This window comes from Octopus sinensis, linkage group LG6, assembly GCF_006345805.1.
Source record: "Octopus sinensis linkage group LG6, ASM634580v1, whole genome shotgun sequence".
Classification (NCBI taxonomy): Eukaryota; Metazoa; Mollusca; class Cephalopoda; order Octopoda; family Octopodidae; genus Octopus; species Octopus sinensis.
Window position 1 is genome coordinate 118,987,344 of NC_043002.1, and position 23,420 is coordinate 119,010,763.

A 23,420-nucleotide genomic window follows, 5' to 3' on the forward strand; every position below is an offset into this window, starting at 1 on the left:
TTAACGTCCGTTTTCCGTGCTAGCACAGGTTGGACGGTTCGACTGGGGTCTGGGAAGCCAGGGGCTGCACCAGGCTCCGGTCTGATCTGGCAGAGTTTCTACAGCTGGATGCCCTTCCTAACGCCAACCACTCCACAAGTGTAGTTATATATTTAATATATTTTCATATCCATTTATTTCATCTGTCCATCTTCTCCATCCACTTTTCTTGGATGGGTTATGGGTCCTCAGGCACCTTCTCCATTGGATCCAATCAGAAGCAACCATCATTACACTTTCCAGCTGGATTCCCAAGTGGGACCAACTGAGATTATGGATATCACCCGATCATCTCATCCTTGGTCTTCTCCTAGGTCTTCTCACAATTGGCTCTGTTTAAAGAATCTGGCTTGCAATTCTTTCTTGAGACATCCTAATCCCATAATCTCTTTTACTCTTTTACTTGTTTCAGTCATTTGACTGCGGCCATGCTGGAGCACCGCCTTTAGTCGAGCAAATCAACCCCGGGACTTATTCCTTGTAAGCCCAGTACTTATTCTATCAGTCTCTTTTGCCGAACCGCTAAGTGACGGGGACGTAAACACACACACATACACACACACCACACACACACACACACACACACACACACATATATATATATATATTATATATATATATATACATATATACGACAGGCTTCTTTCAGTTTCCGTCTACCAAATCCACTCACAAGGCATTGGTCGGCCCGGGGCTATAGCAGAAGACACTTGCCCAAGATGCCACGCAGTGGGACTGAACCTGGAACCATGTGGTTGGTTAGCAAGCTACTTACCACACAGCCACCCCTGCACCTATGTTAATTAAATCCAAAACATATTACATATATTACACGTGATTGAAATATATTTCTGTATATTTGATATAATTGTGAAGATATAGCAGAGAGGGCATATTTGTGGGAAGACGCTTGGCTCAGGCACAGCTATGTGGTGAGATGCAGGCATGGATGTGTGGTGAGAAGTTTGTTTCTGGGTTCAGTCTCACTGCAAGGCCTTTGAGGCAAGTGTCTTCTAGTATAGCCTTGAGACAACCAAAGTCTTATGAGTGGATTTGGTAGATGGAAACTGAAAGAAGCCCATCATGTGTCTGTGTTTGTTTTCCACCTTCCACTGATTGGCAACCAGTGCTGGTCTCTGTAACTTAGCAGTTCAGCATATGAGACCAATAGAATAAGTACCAGGCTTTAAAAAATATAACTACTGGGGTTGAATCATCAATTAAAAATTCTTCAAGGCAATGCCCTGGCATGGTCACAGTCTAATAACTGAAAGAAATAAAAGATGAAAGATATTAGATATAACTGCGGACATTTGAGAGAAAGGATATATTTCATTTGTTATCTACAGTTTAGGTTACTGGATATTTAGTAAAAAGTATATATTCAATATGTTTCAGCCTCGCCTGGCCTCCGTGCCGGTGGCACGTAAAAAAACACCATCCGAGCGTGGCCGTTCGCCAGCCTCGTCTGGCACCTGTGTCGGTGGCACATAAAAAGCACCCACTACACTCACGGAGTGGTTGGCGTTAGGAAGGGCATCCAGCTGTAGAAACACTGTCAGATCTGACTGGCCTGGAGCAGCCTTCGGGCTTCCCAGACCCCAGTTGAACCGTCCAACCCATGCTAGCATGGAAAGCGGACGTTAAACGATGATAATAATAATAATAATAAATATTAGATGTAAAAGATCTTTTTCAAGTTCAAATCCCATGTAACACTGACACTGACTTCTCTCATTTTTATTTATATCTACTTTATCCATTGTCCATCAATGTTCATGTTCATACTCAATCTATAGAATGTATAGAATTGCATTTAAATATATAGTCACGTAACATTCCTATTTTAATTAGAAATACATTAACTTAATATTTCTTTTTTCTTTAATTTCGTTTGGAACATACCTTATTAATACCTATTTCATACTTTCAGCACTATTTGTTAATGGAATATCCTTTCATTTAAAGATAAATGGCAATTATTTATGAATTGGTGTTCATATTATCTTGGTTATAATTTTCAACGGAATCGGTTTCTGTATCCAAATTGCACCAATTATCTGATGCAAACCAAAGACACAGAACTTATATGCTAATAATAATTATAGTAACTGAAGTAAAGGCAACAGCGGCGGCGGTAGCAGCAGCAGCAACAGTAGCAGTAGTAGTAGTAGTAGTAGTAGTCAGCCTAAGGTTATAGTAGAAGACACTTGTCTAAGATGCCACACCACAAGACTGAACCTAGAACCATGTGGTTGGGAAGCAAGCGTCTTACCAAACAACCTCCAAAATTATGATAATGATAATAATAACAATAACAATAATAATAATTCCAGAACTTACAGATATACACAACACACAGAAAATTGCACTACTAAACACAAACATGTTAATGAAATGAAATTCATAGGCGCAGGAGTGGCTGTGTGGTAAGTAGCTTGCTAACCAACCACATGGTTCCGGGTTCAGTCCCACTGCGTGGCATCTTGGGCAAGTGTCTTCTGCTATAGCCCCGGGCCGACCAATGCCTTGTGTGTGGATTTGGTAGACGGAAACTGAAAGAAGCTTGTCGTATATATGTATATATATATATGTATGCGTGTGTGTTTGTGTGTCTGTGTTTGCTTGACAATCGATGCTGGTGTGTTTAAGTCCCTGTCACTTAGCGGTTCGGCAAAAAGAGACCGATAGAATAAGTACTGGGCTTACAAAGAATAAGTCCCGGGGTCGATTTGCTCGACTAAAGGCAGTGCTCCAGCATGGCCGCAGTCAAATGACTGAAACAAGTAAAAGAGTAAGGTGATTAAGAATATAAAATGTATATATAGAAAGTTATTATTTTTATTGTTTTGTAATTGTATTTTTATATATTTTTAATATATAAAATTTGCCATTTTGTTTTCAATAAAATTTTAATATATTAAAAACACCCATTACACTCTCAGAATGGTTGGCATTAGGAAGGGCATCCAGCTGTAAAAAAACCATGCCAAATCAAACTGGAGTCTGGTACGGCCTTCCAGCATGCCAGCTTAGTCAAACTGTCCAACCCATGCCAACATGGACAACAGATGTTAAATGGTGATGATGATGATCATCATCATTATTTTTTATATTTTTGGAAAGTGTTATCATAAAATAATCATTGTACTAATTATGGGACAACAAAACAGTAATTCTGTTTAATTGTCTCTGCATACCTAGATCAACTGACCGGCTGGTCAGGGGGCAGGTGGCAATGTAAACATCAACACAGTTGACCAGTATCCTGGAATCCCTGACTTGTGACAGTTGTGTGGAAGCACTCCGTCAGTTACGACGACGAGGGTTCCGGTTAATCCAATCAACGGAACAGCCTGCACGTGAAATTAACGTGTAAGTGGCTGAGCACTCCACAGACACATGTACCCTTAACGCAGTTCTCGGGGATATTCAGCATAACACAGAGAGTGACAAGGCCGGCCCCTTGAAATACAGGTACAACAGAAACAGGAAGTAAGAGTGAGAGAAAGTTGTGGTGAAAGAGTACAGCAGGGATCACCACCATCCCCTGCCGGAGCCTCGTGCAGCTTTCGGTGTTTTCGCTCAATAAACACTCACAACGCCCGGTCTGGGAATCGAAACCGCAATCCTACGACTGCGAGTCCGCTGCCCTAACCACTGGGTCATTGCGCCTCCACACTTGTGACAGTTAACAGTGAGGTGAGTGCATAATAAATGCAGTTGACAGGTGGGTGGTGAAGGCTGTCATGAGAAGCTGGAAGGTGTGAAGGAGAGATGGAGAAAGTGGAGACAAGATACTCATTTATAAGCTTAACGAACCTCAACTGACAAACTGATAATGAAATGATGAATTCAAAAACAAAAACAACAAAAGTCATAGACATTCAAAGTGAATATTATTAGCTTGATACTTGATGAAAGTTTTAGAGGGAAAATTAAAAGTAAAAACATGATGCTTCAGGCATAGCCCCTCATCAGAGAATAAAGTCCAGAGAAGAGGAAAAGGTGAAAGGAAGAGACAGAAATGGAGAGCTGGGAGAAAAACACATGGGTACTGACATGAAAAACAACCTCTACTGACCTTCGTTGTTAACTAGTTTATATTGATGCTAAAGGGACTTTTGATTCACTCTATGTATACAACTCCACAACCACCAAAATAAAAGTGGAGGCACATGACTTAGTGGTTAGGGTGTTGGACTCATGATTGTAAGAAAAATTTCACTGAGTGAGCATCTCTAGCCTTTTCTACAAGATGATGTACTCAGTAATGGTAGAAGTGGAGATTGTGGAAGTATGTGCGAGAACAGGTTCTGTTAAGCGAACAAGTGAAATTTTTGAAGTTGAGTTTTTGAGTAATGTCATACCAGCAAAGAGTATGATGCAACTATTGGTCAGGAAGTGATGCACCGTGAGGTCAGTTCCCAATGCCCCAAAACAAAGAAACCCTACAGTTTAAATCCTGAAACTTAGTCAAGATATTCACCACAGGTTTACTTGAAGTCCAAAGAAATCAACTCATAAATTGGTGCAATAGTCTCACGTATGTAGGAGGTCATGCCAACAGGTGTTGAAAAGTCTAAAGTTGAAGCCATATCATTTTAAAGGGACAATAAGAGCAAAACAAGTAAATTACTGCTCATGGCTTCCAAATAGCAGTAAAAATGATCAAAATAACACAATGACACTTGCAAACAAAAGGCTGGGTGGTTTTTCATGTGGGTAAATCTTTTTTTCTATTTACACTTATGCTACTTTTTCATGCACTACCCTGTATATGAAAGAAAAGGAAGACTAGAATTATCTTTCCTTGTTTCCATAACTTTTGATATCAAAAGGGTCAACCCTTTTCCTACTAACCTGCCTGAGACTGGCATTGGTTATATGATACAAATTCTCAGTTTCAAAGAGATCTAAATTAAAACCTTCCATCAGAATTTCATTTAATTTTTGTTCCAAAACATCTGCTTAATAATAATAGAAATTTTATTAAATCCTAAATTATTTTCAAAATTAATTCAAATAAAGGTGGTGTATTTCAGGAGAAATATTGTAACAAAATAGTTAACAGAGACTTAAGTTAATCCCAAGAGGCTCCTTCTTCCCCACAAATGCCACACAATCTCCACTTTGGTGACCCCCTTGAAAAATGCTTAGATTTCATAGATCAGTATTATGTGACGGATGTACAATGTTGATAGTGTATAGATAGTTAAGAGATAAATTACCAGTGGCTAAGAGAGGAGGGTATAGGTAAGTTATTTTATTGGTGAAGAGCCAAAGTTGAGTATATCAGAACAATGACAAACTGTCAGTCTAAGACTGATATCATATGATTTGATTTCTATTCTGGTAACATCCAACTCTACAGGAGAGGGAGCCTCTACATAGTTTGCCAGTCAGATTGGTTACATGACCTACTAGAAAGAGCAAATAAAACATGCTCTCTCATGTTAATAAGAGAAAGAGACATTGGAAAATGTAGCTCTCAATTAACCGTTTGAAACCAAAAGATGTCATAGCCATTGTAGTAAGACTTTCATATTAAGGCTACTCAGTCAAGGTTGACCAGAAATTAAAGAACAACACACTAGTGTAGTGTGGGATGTTTTTGCAGCTTTAATAATAACATTATATATATATATATCAGCAAAATTTAGATTCAGATGAATATGGTACTTAAGTCAAAGGCACCAGAATTTTGTATGGTATTATCCATATATATATATATAAGGAATGAGGGAAACGGAGAATAGAGTTAGCTAGAATCTTTATTCAATACAATGATCATTTCGACCCATCCTGCATTTGTCCCTTGTGGGTGAGATATTGTACAGCTAATTATGTTGCATCCACCCGTGCAGAATGCATCTTGTTGGGTGTCTCGTTTTAAATAAGACACTCCACTAAATATACTCAGTTTCGTTTGACATGTTGTGGTTGTCAGTAGATGAGACACCTGATGAGATGCGTTCTGCACTGGCAGATGCAACACAACCAGTTGTACAATATCCCACCCACAAGGGACAGATGCAAGATTGGTTGAAACATTAACTGTATTGAATAAAGAACCTTGCTAATTCCATTTTCGATTTCCCTGATTCATTATAAATTCAATGAACACTGTGGAATTCCTGACATAGATCCAGTGACCCTTATGTCATAACTGGGGATGGCATCAGGTAGTCTAAATGGTGAAAGTGCTTTAATCAGCATACAACTAATCATATACCCAAGGTCCAAATAATTACTTATATTTATCTATATATATAGGCGCAGGAGTGGCTGTGTGGTAAGTAGCTTGCTTACCAACCACATGGTTCCGGGTTCAGTCCCACTGCGTGGGATCTTGGGCAAGTGTCTTCTGCTATAGCCCCGGGCCGACCAATGCCTTATGAGTGGATTTGGTAGACGGAAACTGAAAGAAGCCTGTCGTATATATGTATATATATATATATGTATGTGTGTGTGTGTGTTTGTGTGTCTGTGTTTGTCCCCCTAGCATTGCTTGACAACCAATGCTGGTGTGTTTACGTCCCCGTCACTTAGCGGTTCGGCAAAAGAGCCCGATAGAATAAGTACTGGGCTTACAAAAGAATAAGTCCCGGGGTCGATTTGCTCAACTAAAGGCGGTGCTCCAGCATGGCCACAGTCAAATGACTGAAACAAGTAAAAGAGTAAGAGTATATAAAAGGGAGTTTTAATGTGTGTGTGTGTGCATGCGTGCATGTGTGTGTGTGTGTGTGTCTTCCTTATGCATTCAGAAACTGAGTTTCTGATTTTAACGTATTGGGTATCAAGAGATTCAAGTGCCGGAGTCTTGATTTTAGATGATTTCCTTATTGCAAGCCAAAATGTGGAGCTACACAGGAAGCATCTAGTGATTCTTTTTGATAGACTGGAACAGTGTGGCCTAGTAATCAACCCCACCAAATGTGATTTTGGTGTTACAGAAATCAACTTCCTGGGACATCGAATCACAGGTGCTTGTGCTACACACCTGCCAGCAAATGTGAAAGCTATCTTATCCTTTCCATGCCCCACCACAAGCAAGGCTCTACACTAATTTCTGGGTATGGCATACTTTTACCATCGCTTCATCCCTTCTGCAGCAAGAGTGATGAGACTCCTATACACTGTCAAAAGATGGTTCAAAAAACAGGTGGAGTAGGATGGTGCAATGACCTCAGCCACAAATCCACAACACAAGCCAATCATGCCGTCCCATCCGCATATGTCAGCTTGGACTACACTCACTGTTGATGCCTTTCACACAGCCATTGGGAGTGTTTTGAAACAACACATCAATGGTCAGTGGTGACCACTTGCCTTCTTCAGTTGACAACTATGACCTCTTGAACAGAAATACAGTGCTTTTGACAGGGAACTGCTGGTTATCCATTTAGGAGTCTGCCACTTTCACTATTTTCTTGGAGGTTGCACGTTTACAGTGTTCACAGACCACAAACCACTCACCTTTGTTATGAGCAAGCTCTCGGAGCCTTGGTCTGCATGCCAGCAATGACAGCTACTAGCTATGTCTGAGTACACCACAGACATCCAACACATAACTGGAAAAGGCAACCCAGTCACCAATGCACTGTTTTGTGCCCCTGCCTAGCTCCAATAATGGAAGGCCTGGATTATGAGGCAATGGCTGCAGTCCAACAGACAGATGACAAGATCAGAGCCTATTGCACTGCTATCATGTAAATTTCCTTGCAGGATATGCACTTTGGCTCCAATAGCACAATCCTACTGCATGGCATATCTACTGGGAAGCCACAACTGATCATCTCATTAGCCTGGTGCAAGAAGGTTTTTTGACATCATTTACGGACTGTCCCACCCAGGTACTAGAGCCACATGGTGCCTGCTATCAAGCAAATGTATCTAGTATGGTATGGCCAAGCAAATTGGGGAATGGACCAAGAATGCATCGCCTGTGAACAAGCCAAGGTATATCAGCACACCAAAGCATCCTCACTTGCAACTATTAAGTACCACAGGCCCATTTCGGTCATGTCAACATGAATATAGTACTTAAGTTAAAGGCACCAGAATTTTGTATGGTATTATCCATATATATAGGCGCAGGAGTGGCTGTGTGGTAAGTAGCTTGCTAACTAACCACATGGTTCCGGGTTCGTATATATGTATATATATGTATATGTATGTGTGTATATGTTTGTGTGTCTGTGTTTTTCCCCCTGGCATTGCTTGACAACCGATGCTGGTTTGTTTACGTCCCCGTCACTTAGCGGTTCGGCAAAAGAGACCGATAGAATAAGTACTGGGCTTACAAAAGAATAAGTCCCGGGGTCAAGTTGCTCGATTAAAGGCGGTGCTCCAGCATGGCCGCAGTCAAATGACTGAAACAAGTAAAAAAGTAAAAGAGTAAAAGAGTAAAGAGTAACGGTATAACTCCATCCATCAAATGATCTGCAATGCTGGATAAACTATGCTGAAACTGCAAAATCTGACTAACTGATATAGATGTCTCTTGTCTGCAAACAAAGCTCAAACCATTCTTTCTATAAGCATGTAAATTAACTTCAGAGCTTAATTCTTAATTTCTCAAAATTTTCCTCCCTTCTCTTTGAAAGATTCTAACAGTTGCCACTAAAATTGTTCCCTAATTTTCAACATCATCATCATCATTTAGCGTCCGCTTTCCATGCTAGCATGGGTTGGACGGTTCAACTGGGGTCTGTGAAGCCAGAAGGCTGTATCAGGCCCAGTCTGATCTGGCAGTGTTTCTACGGCTAGATGCCCTTCCTAACGCTAACCACCCCGTGAGTGTAGTGGGTGCTTTTTACGTGTCATCCGCACAGGTGCCAGACAGAGCTGGCAAACGGCCATGGACGGATGGTGCTTTTTACATGCCACCGGCACGGGGTGGGGGGGGTGCAGGAGAAAGAGGAAAATTTCAATTAATTAAAAATTTTTTTCACTGAAGACAAAATGGACTAAACAAACTAGGAGAGACATATGGGATGCAGGGGACAAAAGATTTCCAGACAATGGACATAAAATAAGAACAATAACAAACAGGTGAAGAATGAATGTAAAGTGCATGTGTTTATTTGGCAAGTTTAAAAAAAGTGACCATCTCAAAATATTCCGAATATCATTCTTGAAATATAATGACCAACATTTTGAAGAAAGGGTTGTTTTTCTTATTCTCTTCAGTACTGAGTACTTAATGAGACATTTGTCACTTTTACAGTGCTACCATCCCTTGTCTCTCTACACTGTCACATGAACATTATTATTGTATAAAATATCAGCTTTGATTTCAGTTTTCATGTTCCCCTGTATATTTTCTAAGGTCAAATGAGTTTACCAAATTTAATTTTAAGCAGGCACTATCTCTTTATGTCAATGAGTTCAAGTGTTTATTATTGAAGTTTGTGGGGGGTATTAATAAGTTGTCAGTATTATCTTTCCAACTATTCTGTACTTATATGTGCCTACTGTATATATATATATATATATATATATATATATATATATATATACTTGACGTTGTGAGTGTATATGAACAAGCATGAGTAAGAATTATGTCTGTATTTTGTATTTATATTTACTTGCATGAATGTATACATGTATATATGAATACATGTATGTATGCACTGACAATTATATAGCTACAACCATGTGTGCGAATTACTAAAATGTATGATACAAATATATACCCTCATCCTCTCAATCAGAAACACACACACACACACTTATATAAGTTTTCAAGATTTGCAGCAGATCAGTTTATATTTTCCTGATACAGTGTGCTATCAACTATAAACAGAAATATAAGAATGGCTACGTAAGTATTTTCCATCCCTATTATTTTCCTTTTCTGTACCTTTTTTTTTTGTTTTTAGATGGTCTAGGTTTTATATTACTGGACTATGCTTAACTTCATCTCTTTTAGTTCAAAGTTAATAAACCACTAGCATCAATTTTGATTTGTTGTCCCTTTAGAGCAACAGTTTCCAGTCTGGGGTCTGTAGAGTCCTGAGGCTTGTGGTGCTCTAAGAGCCATAAAGTAGAATTGGGGTTATGTTCAAAACTTGTTGAGCAGACAGACCTTTCAAAACCTGTGGCTACCATGGAAAATTCATTTAAATAAAAGGGGACCTTTAGTAGTAGAGAGATCAGGAACTGTTGCTCTCCAGTTAATAAAATATGCATCAGTACAAGTTGAAAATCTCTTATTTGAAATTCTTGGGACTGAAAGTGTGGCAGATTTTGGATTTTTTGGGATTTCAGAATATGTTTATAATTGCATCCTTGGGATAAGACCCAAGTCCAAAAATAATATCCATTTACATTTCATAATATAGCTTATGCTTGCTCAGAAAGTACACAAAATTTTAATAGTTTTATATACATGATGCCTTCAGAAAGGTAATATATCAGTCTTTATCTATGATGCTTACGTTTTGATTAAAAGGTTACAGTACATGTGCACCATTTGCATTAATTTTTTGATACAGGTAATAGGTTATATGTAAGATATAAAAACAGAGCACTGAACATGATTACAGGTAAATAAAACGAAAGCTGAGGTATGGGGATATTTTGAAAATACCTCTCAAAGTGACAACCATACCTTGCATTGTTACTGGCTACCCTTTGGTAAGATATAACATCTGTTCAGCCACCCTGCCATGGATGTGACAAGGTCATGGGACTGTTGCGTGGCAGGTTGCAAAAAGATCGTGGAAGAGCTCAACTGAGTCAATGGTGCTTCTTACATCGATGTTCCTTCACCGATTGCCCATTATCAAATCCACGTGTAAACTCTCAAATCAATGGGGTCAGTAATGGAGATATATGATATACCTAACTGTATAACTGCTCGTATATGACCCTTAACCCTTTCGTTACCAACCCGGCTGAAACCAGCCCTGGGTCTCAGTACAAATGTCTTGTTTTCATAAGTTTTGAATTAAAATCTTCCACCAAACCTTAATGATAATTTATGTTCCTAACACTAGCTTAATGATAACTAAGTTATTTTACTAAATTCTTTGTAATATTTAAAGTAATTGAAAGAAACACAGAGCATCTCAAAATAAATACAGTAACAAAAGGGTTAATAAGGTTCTTCTTACTACTATCAAAACAGTGCTGGTAAAAACCTAGTTCAAAAGGACCAACTACATTTGTAACACTAAACCATTTTAACTTAATTTAATGTATTTGTAGCTTTGCATCTAATTGCCTTCTTTCCTCCATTTTTGTCACTGTATAAAATTTATCTAAATTGCCTCTCTCTCTCTCTCTCTCTCTCTCTCTCTCTCTCTCTCCTTCTCTGTTACTGCCCTGGCTCTGAAAGGTGCAGTTATTCCATTGTCTCCTTAACTGCAATGCAACCTCCCTTTCCTATCCCTACCACCTATACTAGATACCTCTCTTCTGTACCAGAACATCTCTTGGCAATCCTTCTTCTGGCCTTTGCCCTGCTCCCTCAGTAGTGTCATTTAAATTACTGCAATACAAACATTAGCACGTTACTTTGTACCAAACAAAATAAAACATGACTGTGCAGTATTTATTATTATTTAGTTAATTAATTAACCAGTTAACTATTTTATCTATTTATAATGAATTAAGTATCTTATTTTTATTTATTTATCTATTTAGTTACTTGTATTTGTATTAACATTGCTTGTATTAATGCTTGTATAACATTCTCTTTCAAAGGAGGTGGCAGTAATTAATTAACCAATTAACTATTTTTCTATTCATAGGAAATTAACTATTCTTATTTTTATCTATTTATCTATTTATTAACTTGTATTTACATTAATATTGCTTGAACTAATGCTTGTGTAGCAGCCACTTCCAGTGGAGGCAGCAGGTATAACACGAATGAATGATGGTAGATTAAATACAAGGACAACTGTTATGACATGTCTAATGGCAAACACTCATTAGAATATTGTTTTCAGATGCTGAAAGCTGTTGTTCCCTCTCCCCATGTTACCTCCTGCCTCCCTAACACTTCCTCAGAGTTGGTACTGTCGATATAGGCACATTGAAAGATAGATCTGGTGAGATATTGAGATGCTTGAATGGGAGTGTGTCAATGTGTGTTGCATTCAAGAAATAAGGTGGAGAGGAGCTTCAGCCAGATTCCTCACAATACAAAAAAAAACATAAGTATAAAATCTTCTGAGAAGACAACAGTGATGGGGAATGTGGAGTGAGCATACTACTAGCAGAGAAATGGGTTGATAAGATGATAGAGTCAGTCATAGTGTGCAATAGCATACTTAAGCTTTGACTAGTTTTGTAGAGTATCAGCAACAATTATCTCTGCCTATGTTTCCCAGCTGGGTCTGCCAAATGATCAAAAGGATTATTTTTATGATATTCTTTTGCTAGCTATCTCAAAGACGAATGACAGTGACTTTATCTTTGTGACTGGTGATCTTAATGGACATATGGGGCAGCATCCAGATGTCTTTTTTACAGTGTGCATGGGAGCCAAGGAATTGGTTCCTGAAATGAGGAGGTAAAAAGGCTACTGGAGTTCTGTGATGTGAATAACTGAATGATCTGCTACATCAACTTCAGGAAACCAGCCAGTCATCTGATAACCTATAAATCTGGTGACCACATTAGCCAGATTGACTACCTTCTTTCCAGAAAGCAAGATTCATGGTTGCTCATAAATGCAGACATTTCCTGGTGAAGAATGTACTTCTCTGTTTAGGTTAGTCATTAGCAACTTCAGACTACAGGCTAGAAGGATTCCAAAAAGTAGGCCAGTCTGGAAAAGAATGATCTGGAAGCTTAAGGATCCTTTGAATAGTCAAAGATTTATTGATGTCCTAACTGAAGCATTTAATGAGAAGGAGTTAGGAAGGGCATCCAGCTGTAGAAACTCTGCCAGATCAGACTGGAGCCTGGTGCAGCCCCTGGCTTCCCAGACCCCGGTCGAACTGTCCAACCTGTGCTAGCATGGAAAACGGACGTTAAACGATGATGATGATGATGATGATGATGAGGTGGAGTTACAGACATGTAGCATAGAGGACAACTGGAAGTTCCTGTGAGACGACTTGCTGAGAGCCACAGACCAAATTTGTGGCTGGTGCAAGGTCCCAGCTAGACCTAGGGTGATGTAGTGGTAGAACAGTATAGTTGGTAGGACGATTATAGCAAAGAAACAGGGTGGCAGTAGATAGAAGGGAACTAGGAGGCAGGTGTACTTGGCCAGGGGTGAAGAAGAAAGGAAGAAATTTGTCAATATTCTGCAGTGTGAGGACCAGTGTCTTGAAGTGTTTTAGTCTGCAAGACAGTGTGTCAAGGAAAATTGTGATGCTGTCGGAGACAAGTATGTTTGCATGGATGGCAGTTCATTTGGAGTTAGTGACTCTACAAAGAAAGAGGCTTGGAAATGCCACTATGAAAGGCTGCTAAATGTAGAGAATACATCGAAGGAGACTCTGTCTAATGTGGACCCAACAGAGGGACCACCTATCCAAATAGATAGTTGTTTAGTAGATAAAGCCATGAAGAATATGATGATGGGAAAAGCCCCTGGCCCATCAGGGATCACCACTGAGATGCTAAAAATATCTGTTGGAGGGGGATATGGTCTAGTCACCCATATAGTTAACAAGGTTGTCCACAGGAAAGTCATATCCAAATGCTGGTGTGGCAGCACCATAGTTAACTGTTACAAAGATAAAGGTGATACTTTAGACAGAAATAATTACAGAGGTATCAAATTGTTGGACCAGGTGAGGAAAGTTACTGAGAGGGTCATAGCTTAACTAATGAGGAAGAGAGTTAGTCTAGATGAGATGCAGTTTGGTTTTGTGCCAGGGAGAAGCACTACTGATGCTACATTCCTGCTAAGGCAGCTGCACAAGAAGCACTTAGCCAACAATAAACCTTTGTACTTGGCTTTCATTGACATGGAGAAAGCTTTTAACAGAGTCCCCCGCTCCCTTATCAGTTGGTCAATGCAGAAGTTGGGAATAGATGAGTGTCTGTCTTAATCTTTGTTTCTTGGTGTGTAATGTGAGATGTGAATACAAATTATGACCAGCTTACAACATGATACTGCAAGAACAGAATTACCTGTGCCAAAAGTAATGTACCTAAATCTTGGTGAAACCTAGACACATTGATTTTAGGTGCAGGCATGGCTGTGTGGTAAGAAGCTTGCTTCCCAACCACATGGTTCAGGTTTCAGTCCCACAGGGTGGCAATTGGACAAGTGTCTTCTACTATAGTCTCAGGTCAACCAAAGCCTTGTTTGTAGATTTGGTAGACTAAAAGAAGCCCATCATTTTCGGTGTCATCTATTTGTTCTTATTACCATTCTATACCCATATATTGAGTTCTACACCAGGTTATTAGTCACACTATGCCTAAGTGAAATATTAATATGTATGTATGCATGTATGTATGTATGTATGTATGTGTGTGTGTGTGTGTGTGTGTGTGTGTGTGTGTGTGTGTGTGTGTGTGTGTTTCTGTCTGTGTTTGTCCTCCACTACCACATGACAACCGGTCCTAAAGTTCTTGAGCTTGTTTTACATCCTCATAACATAGTGGTTCGGCAAAAGAGACCAATAGAATAAGTACCAGGCTTAAAAAAAAATAAGTACTGCAGTTGACTGATTCAACTAACAATTCAAAGCAGTGCCCCAGCATGGCCACAATCTAATGGCTGAAATTGATAAAAAAAAAAATCTATCTTTAGAGAGTGCCATCACTCATCTAATATACCTGAGTACATGACCTGGCTTCATTGTAAATCCTTGGAGAATCAAAAGGAAACAGAAGCAGTTATGAGAAAATGGTGTTAGAAATCTTTATATATAAAAGAGAGGTTGTGTGCTGTCTGTCTCCTACGATTTAGATTCCTAACTACTCCCACATTTTGCGGTGCAGTTTAACCCAAACCGGGTATCTTATAGTCGTGATTCATATCAAGCCCTTCTAGCTATTAGCACGCATCTACGATGAGTCTACGATTTAAAAAAAAATTTACCATCATTTTTTTCCATTTTAATGCATTTTTTTCGCTATTATATAAGGGAAGTAACTCTCTAAAAATGTCTACGATGAGTCAACGATTTAAAAAAAAATTTACCATAATTTTTTTTCCATTTTTAATGCATTTTTTTGCTATTTTTTGGCTATAACTCTCTAAAAATGCTTGTATAGTTATTTCCCTTACAAACCCGAGCAACGCCGGGCGATACTGCTAGTTAACACTAAATCATTATGCCTAATTCATACTTTCAGAAATGACCATTACTTTAGAATGATTTCATATCGTATACCTTCACAGAATACAAAATTGAAAAATTCAACCAAGACCAGTCTAATTACTGATTATTGGTTAAAGCCACATATGAAGGTAAGTTATAGTCTTTTTTAAAAAAATTGCCAGTATTCAAGTATAGCCATAGCCTAATGTATGGAACCAGCAAAAGAGTAAATGCATCGTTGTGTGGTAAGAAGTCCACTTGACAATAGTATGGCTCTAGGTGCAGTTCCACAGCACAGTACCTTGGATAAGTACCACTTACAGTAGACTTAAGGCCTCTGGTTTATGTATACTTTGCAAATGGAATTTGGTTCATGGAAATTGAGAAAAATATTATATATAGGTGCAGGAGTGGCTGTGTGGTAAGTAGCTTGCTAACCAACCACATGGTTCTGGGTTCAGTCCCACTGCGTGGCATCTTGGGCAAGTGTCTTCTACTATAGCCCCGGGCCGACCAATGCCTTGTGAGTGGATTTGGTAGACGGAAACTGAAAGAAGCCTGTCGTATATATGTATATATATATATGTATGTGTGTATTTGTGTGTCTGTGTTTGTTCCCCTAGCATTGCTTGACAACCAATGCTGGTGTGTTTACGTCCCCGTCACTTAGCGGTTCGGCAAAAAGAGACCGATAGAATAAGTACTGGGCTTACAAAAAGAATAAGTCTCGGGGTCGATTTGCTCGACTAAAAGGCGGTGCTCCAGCATGGCCGCAGTCAAATGACTGAAACAAGTAAAAGAGTAGAAAGAGTAAGAGTATTAGTAATAATCTGATTCATTCTTGGAATCTTATTAGAAAAATAATAAAGCTCAGTTATTGTATAATAAGTTTGATGCATTCAAATAGAGAAGCAGAATGGCAAAATTATTAATAAGCATCTAACGAGACTGAAGTAAGTCTGCCTGCTTAGCATTGCCATTCAATTTCATTATCTTAATTTGATAAATTTAAAGTGTATTGGATTTCACAGATATTCTAAGTATTGAATGAATATTAACCCTTTCGTTACCAACCCGGCTGAAACTGGCTCTGGCCCTGAGTACAAATGTCTCGTTTTCATAAGTTTTGAATTAAAATCTTCCACCAAACCTTAGTCACAATTTATGTCCCTAACACTAATTTAGTGATTACTAAGTTATTTTCCTAAATTCTTTGTTATATTTAAATTAATTGAAAGAAACACAGAAAATCTCAACAGAAATATGGTAACAAACAATTCTTAACCCTTTCAACACCAACACGGCTGAAACCGGCTCTGGCTCTGTAGTACAAATGTCTTGTTTTCATAAGTTTTGAATTAAAATCTTCCACCAAACTTTAGTTACAATTTATGTTCCTAACACTAGCTTAATGATAACTAAGTTATTTTACTAAATTCTTTGTTATATTTAAAGTAATTAAAAGAAACACAGAGCATCTCAAAATAAATACAGTAACGAAAGGGTTAAAGACCAAGTGGTTTATAAAACTGAAGGTCATATATTTATGTGGTAAGAGAACAAGTACAGAATTACTGAATTAGAATTGATAGCTCACAAGTATTTAAATGAAAGTGATTTGGATCTCAGAAGTATTTTAAGCTGAAGATAGTATAGAACTATAACAATAAAGCATTTAGTGCAGAGCTTTTGATAATGTTTAAAACCATAGAAAATGCCAGTCTTGCTCTGACTGGCTCCGCATTCTGTTTTATGTTTTGATTGAGTAAAGCTCTGTTTGTTCTCTGGAATAATACCCTTCTTCAGATAGTGGAAGAGAATGCACTTCTTGAAGATAACCTGCCACCCGATTCACCACCTGTATGTGACGTTCAAGAATTTGGACCCGGAGATCCCCATTTCCAGCGACTTTGAGGGCCATCTCCCAGTGGCGTCGGGCGTCAACGAAGAGCCCTCGACTACAACAAGATGACCAAAGTTTTTTTTTCCATGGTTTGGGGTCTCCCGCCCCTCAGCCCTAGACCATCACCTAATTACCCTTACCCGTCTTGTTGATTAACGACAACAACCACCTGTATGTATGTTTGTATATGTGTGTGTGTGTGTGTGTGTGTGTATGGATGGATGTGTATATATATATTTCTTCACTACCCACAAGGGGCTAAACACAGAGGGGACAAACAAGGACAGACAAACGGATTAAGTCGATTACATCGACCCCAGTGCGTAACTGGTACTTAATTTATCGACCCCGAAAGGATGAAAGGCAAAGTCGACCTCGGCGGAATTTGAACTCAGAACGTAACAGCAGTCGAAATACAGCTACACATTTCGCCCGGCTTGCTAACGTTTCTGCCAGCTTGACGCCTTTTTCTGGATGTGTATATATATATGTTTTTATGGATGTGTATATGTATGTTTTCTTTGGCATTTATGTTTTTTCCTTTGCAAGATTCAAGCTGGTCACTAACATAATGGCAAGGCTATTTTGCCTAAGTCAAGACAGATTTTGGTTATTTTCATGCCACAGAACCGCTCATGAAGAGTTGATGAAACTACTCAACAACAAAAATTTCATTGTATTTAAAGCAATTATTTATTTATAGAGTACTGACATGCAGACCAAAGTGTAGAGGTTTATAGCTCTTTGTACCATATCTTTGTTAATGCTCTGCCAATAAGGGGTGAACTGTGAACATGACCTTTGACTTATTCTCTTTTACTCTCTTTTACTTGTTTCAGTCATTTGACTGCGGCCATGCTGGAGCACCGCCTTTAATTGAGCAACTCGATCCCGGGACTTATTCTTTTGTAAGCCCAGTACTTATTCTATCGGTCTCTTTTGCTGAACCGCTAAGTAACGGGGACATAAACACACCAGCATCGGTTGTCAAGCAATGCTAGGGGGACAAACACAGACACACACACACACTCATATATATATATACATATATACGACGGGCTTCTTTCGGTTTCCGTCTACCAAATCCACTCACAAGGCTTTGGTCGGCCCGAGGCTATAGTAGAAGACACTTGCCCAAGATGCCACGCAGTGGGTCTGAACCCGGAACCATGTGGTTGGTAAACAAGCTACTTACCACACAGCCACGAGCCCATCTGATTAATTCTTTGACTGAATTTCATTGGTGGAACACTATTCACCTCATCATGCCAGTGTCAAATTATGATTACTGATGCATGTTCAAGCATATCTGATCCGTGCTCCATTTGATGTACATTATTGCTTTAACATCATACTTCCTGTTGAAATTTTTCATTGTCCCCATACTCAATTAAGCTAGCTCCTTTATACTGTTGCCGTCTACCAGTTTTTAGCTTATGCGCTATTAAAAAATATTGTATTCAGTCTCTTTGCATTTCCATGGCCAACTGCCTGTCTCTGCTTTCACCTTTTTTGAATAATACGTTTAGTTGGTTCATCGCCAGCCTCGTCTGGCACCTGCGTCGGTGGCACATAAAAAAACGCCATCCAAGCGTGGCCGTTCGCCAGCCTCGTCTGGCACCTGTGTCGGTGGCACATTAAAAACACCATCCGAGCATGGCCGTTCGTCAGCCTCATCTGGCACCTGTGTCAGTGGCACATAAAAAGCACCCACTACACTCACAGAGTGATTGGTGTTAGGAAGGGCATCCAGCTGTAGAAACACTGCCAGATCTGACTGGCCTGGTGCAGCCTTCTGGCTTCCCAGACCCCAGTTGAACCGTCCAACCCATGCATGCATGGAAAGCGGACGTTAAACGAACGATGATCTGCCAAGTTTGCTTTTCAGTGTCCCCTTTTGCTCATTTTTTAAAACTCACAATTTAAACATAGTCCAATACTACCACCATGCCATCTAAGAAAAGAATGCGTCTTGGCCATAAAACAGAGTCTGCTTCAGCTGCCAAAAGGAGGAAGGCGAACCATGTTTTTCTCATGGCCAGTTATGTTGGATGCTCTAGAGTTGGAAGCAAACAAAATTTGTTTGTGCTTGTCCTAATGGCAAAACAAAAAAAATGTGGTCTATAGAGAGGTGTTGTGGGCACTTCATACACCAACTGCTTTCAAATTTGTGAACCCCAGTGCTTCCACTACACCAGTGCAACCTTGCAGACCTGATATGAAGTGAGTGCTACTGTAGTGATGCTTTCAAAGTTACTAACTTTCCTCAACCACGTTTCTTTTCCTTTGTCCAAACTGGGTTTGTCATCTGTTTTCACAGAGTTTCACATTTCACAGCAACAGTTCCGTTGCTTTCAGTGTAGACGAAAAAAAAAAATGGCCCTTTTCAGAGCCACTTTACATACGATTGTTACACCACCTGAGAACACATTACAGCCCCTTTTCAGGGCTACTTCACCCTTCATTGTTACACCATCGGAGAATGCATTAAAGCCCTTCTCAGAACTTCATATTAAACTGTTGCCACTTGGTTTCAGCAGTACTTGGCAACCAATTTTGTTACAATTTGGCATTAACGGTAATTCAGGAAATTTACTAAAGTATCAAAAACATTGTAGTATCCGAATCCCAAGCAATCTGTGTGTGTGTGTGTGTGTATGTGTGTGTGTGTGTCTGTGTATATGTATGTAGGTACTATGTATGTATTAGTAGTTAGATATTTACTTACAAAAAAAAAAGAAAGAAAAAGCAGAGATCTGTTAGGGTTTATATAATGCACTATGCGGTACAGATTTAATATGATTTCTAATATGTCTTATGTAGAATGACAAACCAATGTGTCCTTGGTTGCTAAAGGGATCTTCTGGAAATAATTGTAAGTATTCTTTGGAATAATACTTTCTTTGTATTAACAAATAGAGTTATTTGTAAAAATAACTACACACACACACACACACACACACACATGTTGGGAATCTAAAGTTGATATATAAATTGGAATTGAATAAATATAATTCAACTAAAATCAATATGAAGACAGATGAACACCTTAAGATAATAATGTTGCAAAAATATAAACTAGAAGAACAAACTTTAGGTCAGTTAAAATATGTTTGTGACATATAAATTCTTAAGGCAAATTCACTGCAGTTATCGAGGAGACAGAATTCCCTCTTATGATAAAAGGTATAAAAACTGCAGCTTAAACTGAAAATGAGTCAACATTAGTGATTGAGTTTTTAGTTAAAGATACAGCTTTAATCTGTCCAGCGTTAATATTCTTTTTGGTATTTCAGAATCAGAATCAGAATCGAAATCGATCAATGGAAATTGCAGCTGAGTTACCAGTGCCGGTGGCACGTAAGAGAATCATGCTGGTGGCACATAAAAAGCACCATGGCCGTTACCAGCCTCGCCTGGCCCCCGTGCCAGTGGGATGTAAAAAGCACCATCCGTTCGTGGCCGTTGCCAGCCTCGCCTGGCACCCGTGCCAGTGGCACATGAAAAGCACCATCCGATCGTGGCCGTTTGCCAGACTCGTCTGGCAGCTGTGCCGGTGGCACGTAAAAAGCACCCACTACACTCATGGAGTGGTTGGCGATAGGAAGGGCATCCAGCTGTAGAAACATTGCCAGATCAGACTGGGCCTGGTGCAGCCTTCTGGCTTCCCAGACCCCAGTTGAACCGTCCAACCCATGCTAGCATGGAAAGCGGACGCTAAATGATGATGATGATGATGATGATTATGATGATTTCCCATTGCGGAATACTAAAGCGTCAGAAACACAAGTCAATGAATCCACTAGGGGAAAACACTGGATAGATATGGCGTTTTTATTAAATTCCAATTTTTATTTGAACTTTAATTTGAACTTTATTTTAACTACAGTTTTGCTACAGCTACAGTTTTGGTTTCATAAAATATCACTTCTATCAATTTGAAATTTCCAATGGAAAAATTCAAAGATTGGGAAGAAAAATTTACATTGAAATTGTTAAAACTAATTTGTTGTTGCCAGATCCAATCCTCCACTTATAATACAACTGAGAATATTTAGTGCCTTTGTTCTGTTGTTCAGCTCCTTCTCTGTCACATATCAAGGATCCTAAGAAACTTCAGTTATCCCACACTCAGCCTATTGGCTGCTCAGAGCATACTCATTCAGCTAAACTGAGTAAAGTAGACCTGCTGAAGAGGAAATATTGGTATGAAGAACCGAAACCTGTATCTGTCTGTAAGTTGATTATTTTTTGGTGATAATTATGATATTTGTTACAATTGTTTTTTATGAAACTTTTCTAAAATGTTCTGTGCAGAAGTACATAAATGGAAACACAAATAAACTGGAAAAGATTGAAAGGCATATAAACTGACTGACAATGGGACTAGCTATTTAGATAGTTATATCTCGCTAGTTAAAAAGCTGAAGGTGAAGACAAATTCCTGGAACTTATAGCTAAATGGAAATGCTACACACTCTCAACAATTTTCACACAAACACATGTACAAACACATGACTATTTACTTCAGTCACTAGCATAGCTAGGTGGGGGGATAGTAGGGGGCGGTCCATCCCAGGTAGCACTTTTGGGTCTACCGTAGGCAATATGTGTCTTTTGTCGGATCTGGGGGTGGCAAAGGGAAAGGTTGCCCTGAGCGGTATACACTCTCGCTAAGCTAGTGACTTTAGTGGTACCCTTAGGATTGAACATGTAACGGAATCTATGTTGGTTCACATAGCTGTTCACGTAAAAAGCACCATCCGTTCGTGGCCGTTGCCAGCAGTGCCCCGACTGGCCTCGTGCCGGTGGCACGTAAAAAAGCACCATCCGTCCGTGGCCGTTTGCCAGACTCGTCTGGCACCTGTGTCGGTGGCACATAAAAAGCACCCACTACACTCACGGAGTGGTTGGCGTTAGGAAGGGCATCCAGCCGTAGAAACATTGCCAGATCAGACTGGGCCTGGTGCAGCCTCCTGGCTTCCCAGACCCCAGTTGAACCGTCCAACCCATGCTAGCATGGAAAACGGACGCTAAACGATGATGATGATGATGATGATGATGTGGATTCTTTTTATTACTTTCAGCCAGCAAATATTCAATGGGTGCAAAGAATCACTTTCTTGGACTTTCTGATGCCCCAAGGAGCTAGAATTCTAACTAACAATTTTTAAGAAGCAATGTTGTTTAATGAGAAACATCCTTCCCTAATATTTATGTCTGATAAATTCATCAGTATTCCTGTTTTGATTATGTGAACAACATATGCATTGATTGATTGATTGATTGATTCTAGTTTCAGCTCACGAGCTGTGGCCATGCTGGGGCACCGCCTTTGTGTCATACTTCCAAAATTGAAGTGCTATTTCACATAAGCACACACACACACACACACACTGTCTCTGTCACTTTCACCATCCCACTCACACACATGAAAATTACCAAGTGATTATCCTAATAAATTAATTAACAAAATGCCGTAATTGTATTTTTTCTTAGTAGTAATGAGAAATTGAAAAGTAACTTTACTACTGTTGTGAAGGTTATGAAATTTTTTTCTCAATTTTAGTTTTGGCAACATCCACAGTTTGTATTGCAAGCTCTGGAAGCCCATGCTGGAGCAACTACTATGAGTTTGACTTGTGTGTCCTACACTTTGTTTTACTGCTGAGTCAGAGAAGGAAGGGAAGCAGTTATGTCCCTACATATTTTTATTTTGGGCCACAGAGGCTGGATCCCCTCTCAAAGACCCTGGCAAAGAGAATCGATGGCTTCGATAGCAGAGCTCTGAGAACTATCAAGAACATCAGATGGTGCCATCATATTTCTAACAAAGAACTGCATGCATGCATCAATCCACAATCTCCCATCTCATAGCAATCTATCACATGCACTGGTAAAGACATGTCCGCTGTCTCCCGCTTGATCATCCTACCAGAGATTTACTCTCATTTGATGCAGAAACTGCTGGCTGGAAGAGGCCTCATGGCAGACTCTGCACCAGAAGGCTAGACGTTATTGGGGAGGGTTTCTGGAGGCTCAACATCACTTTGGAGGATGCAGAGGAGCTGGCATAGGACCACCAACGATGGTGAACCTGATTGTCTCTACACATGATGACACCTCTGGAACCACTAACTTAGAATGACTCCAGTCTCATCAAGCAAGATCATGAAGCCAGAAGCCTCTGAGACTGGTGAAAGGAAACCGAGGAAGTTATCTTCAAATGG

At 39.5% G+C, this 23,420-nt stretch overlaps 1 protein-coding gene across 2 annotated transcripts; it reads left to right on the forward strand.

The window, feature by feature from the left end:
- Positions 1 to 9,593: 9,593 nt before the first annotated feature.
- On the forward strand, positions 9,594 to 22,636 carry LOC115212749. 2 transcript variants are annotated; one of them, XM_029781408.2, is made up of 5 exons: positions 9,594 to 9,868; positions 15,322 to 15,436; positions 20,014 to 20,065; positions 21,249 to 21,425; positions 22,278 to 22,636. In XM_029781408.2, exons 1-5 carry the CDS (start codon positions 9,861 to 9,863, stop codon positions 22,340 to 22,342), a joined length of 417 nt encoding a protein of 138 aa, XP_029637268.1. In that variant the 5' UTR covers positions 9,594 to 9,860; the 3' UTR covers positions 22,343 to 22,636. The 2 variants fall into 2 exon arrangements, with proteins under 2 accessions (XP_029637268.1, XP_029637269.1); XM_029781409.2 differs by having other exon boundaries at positions 21,270 to 21,425.
- Positions 22,637 to 23,420: the final 784 nt, after the last annotated feature.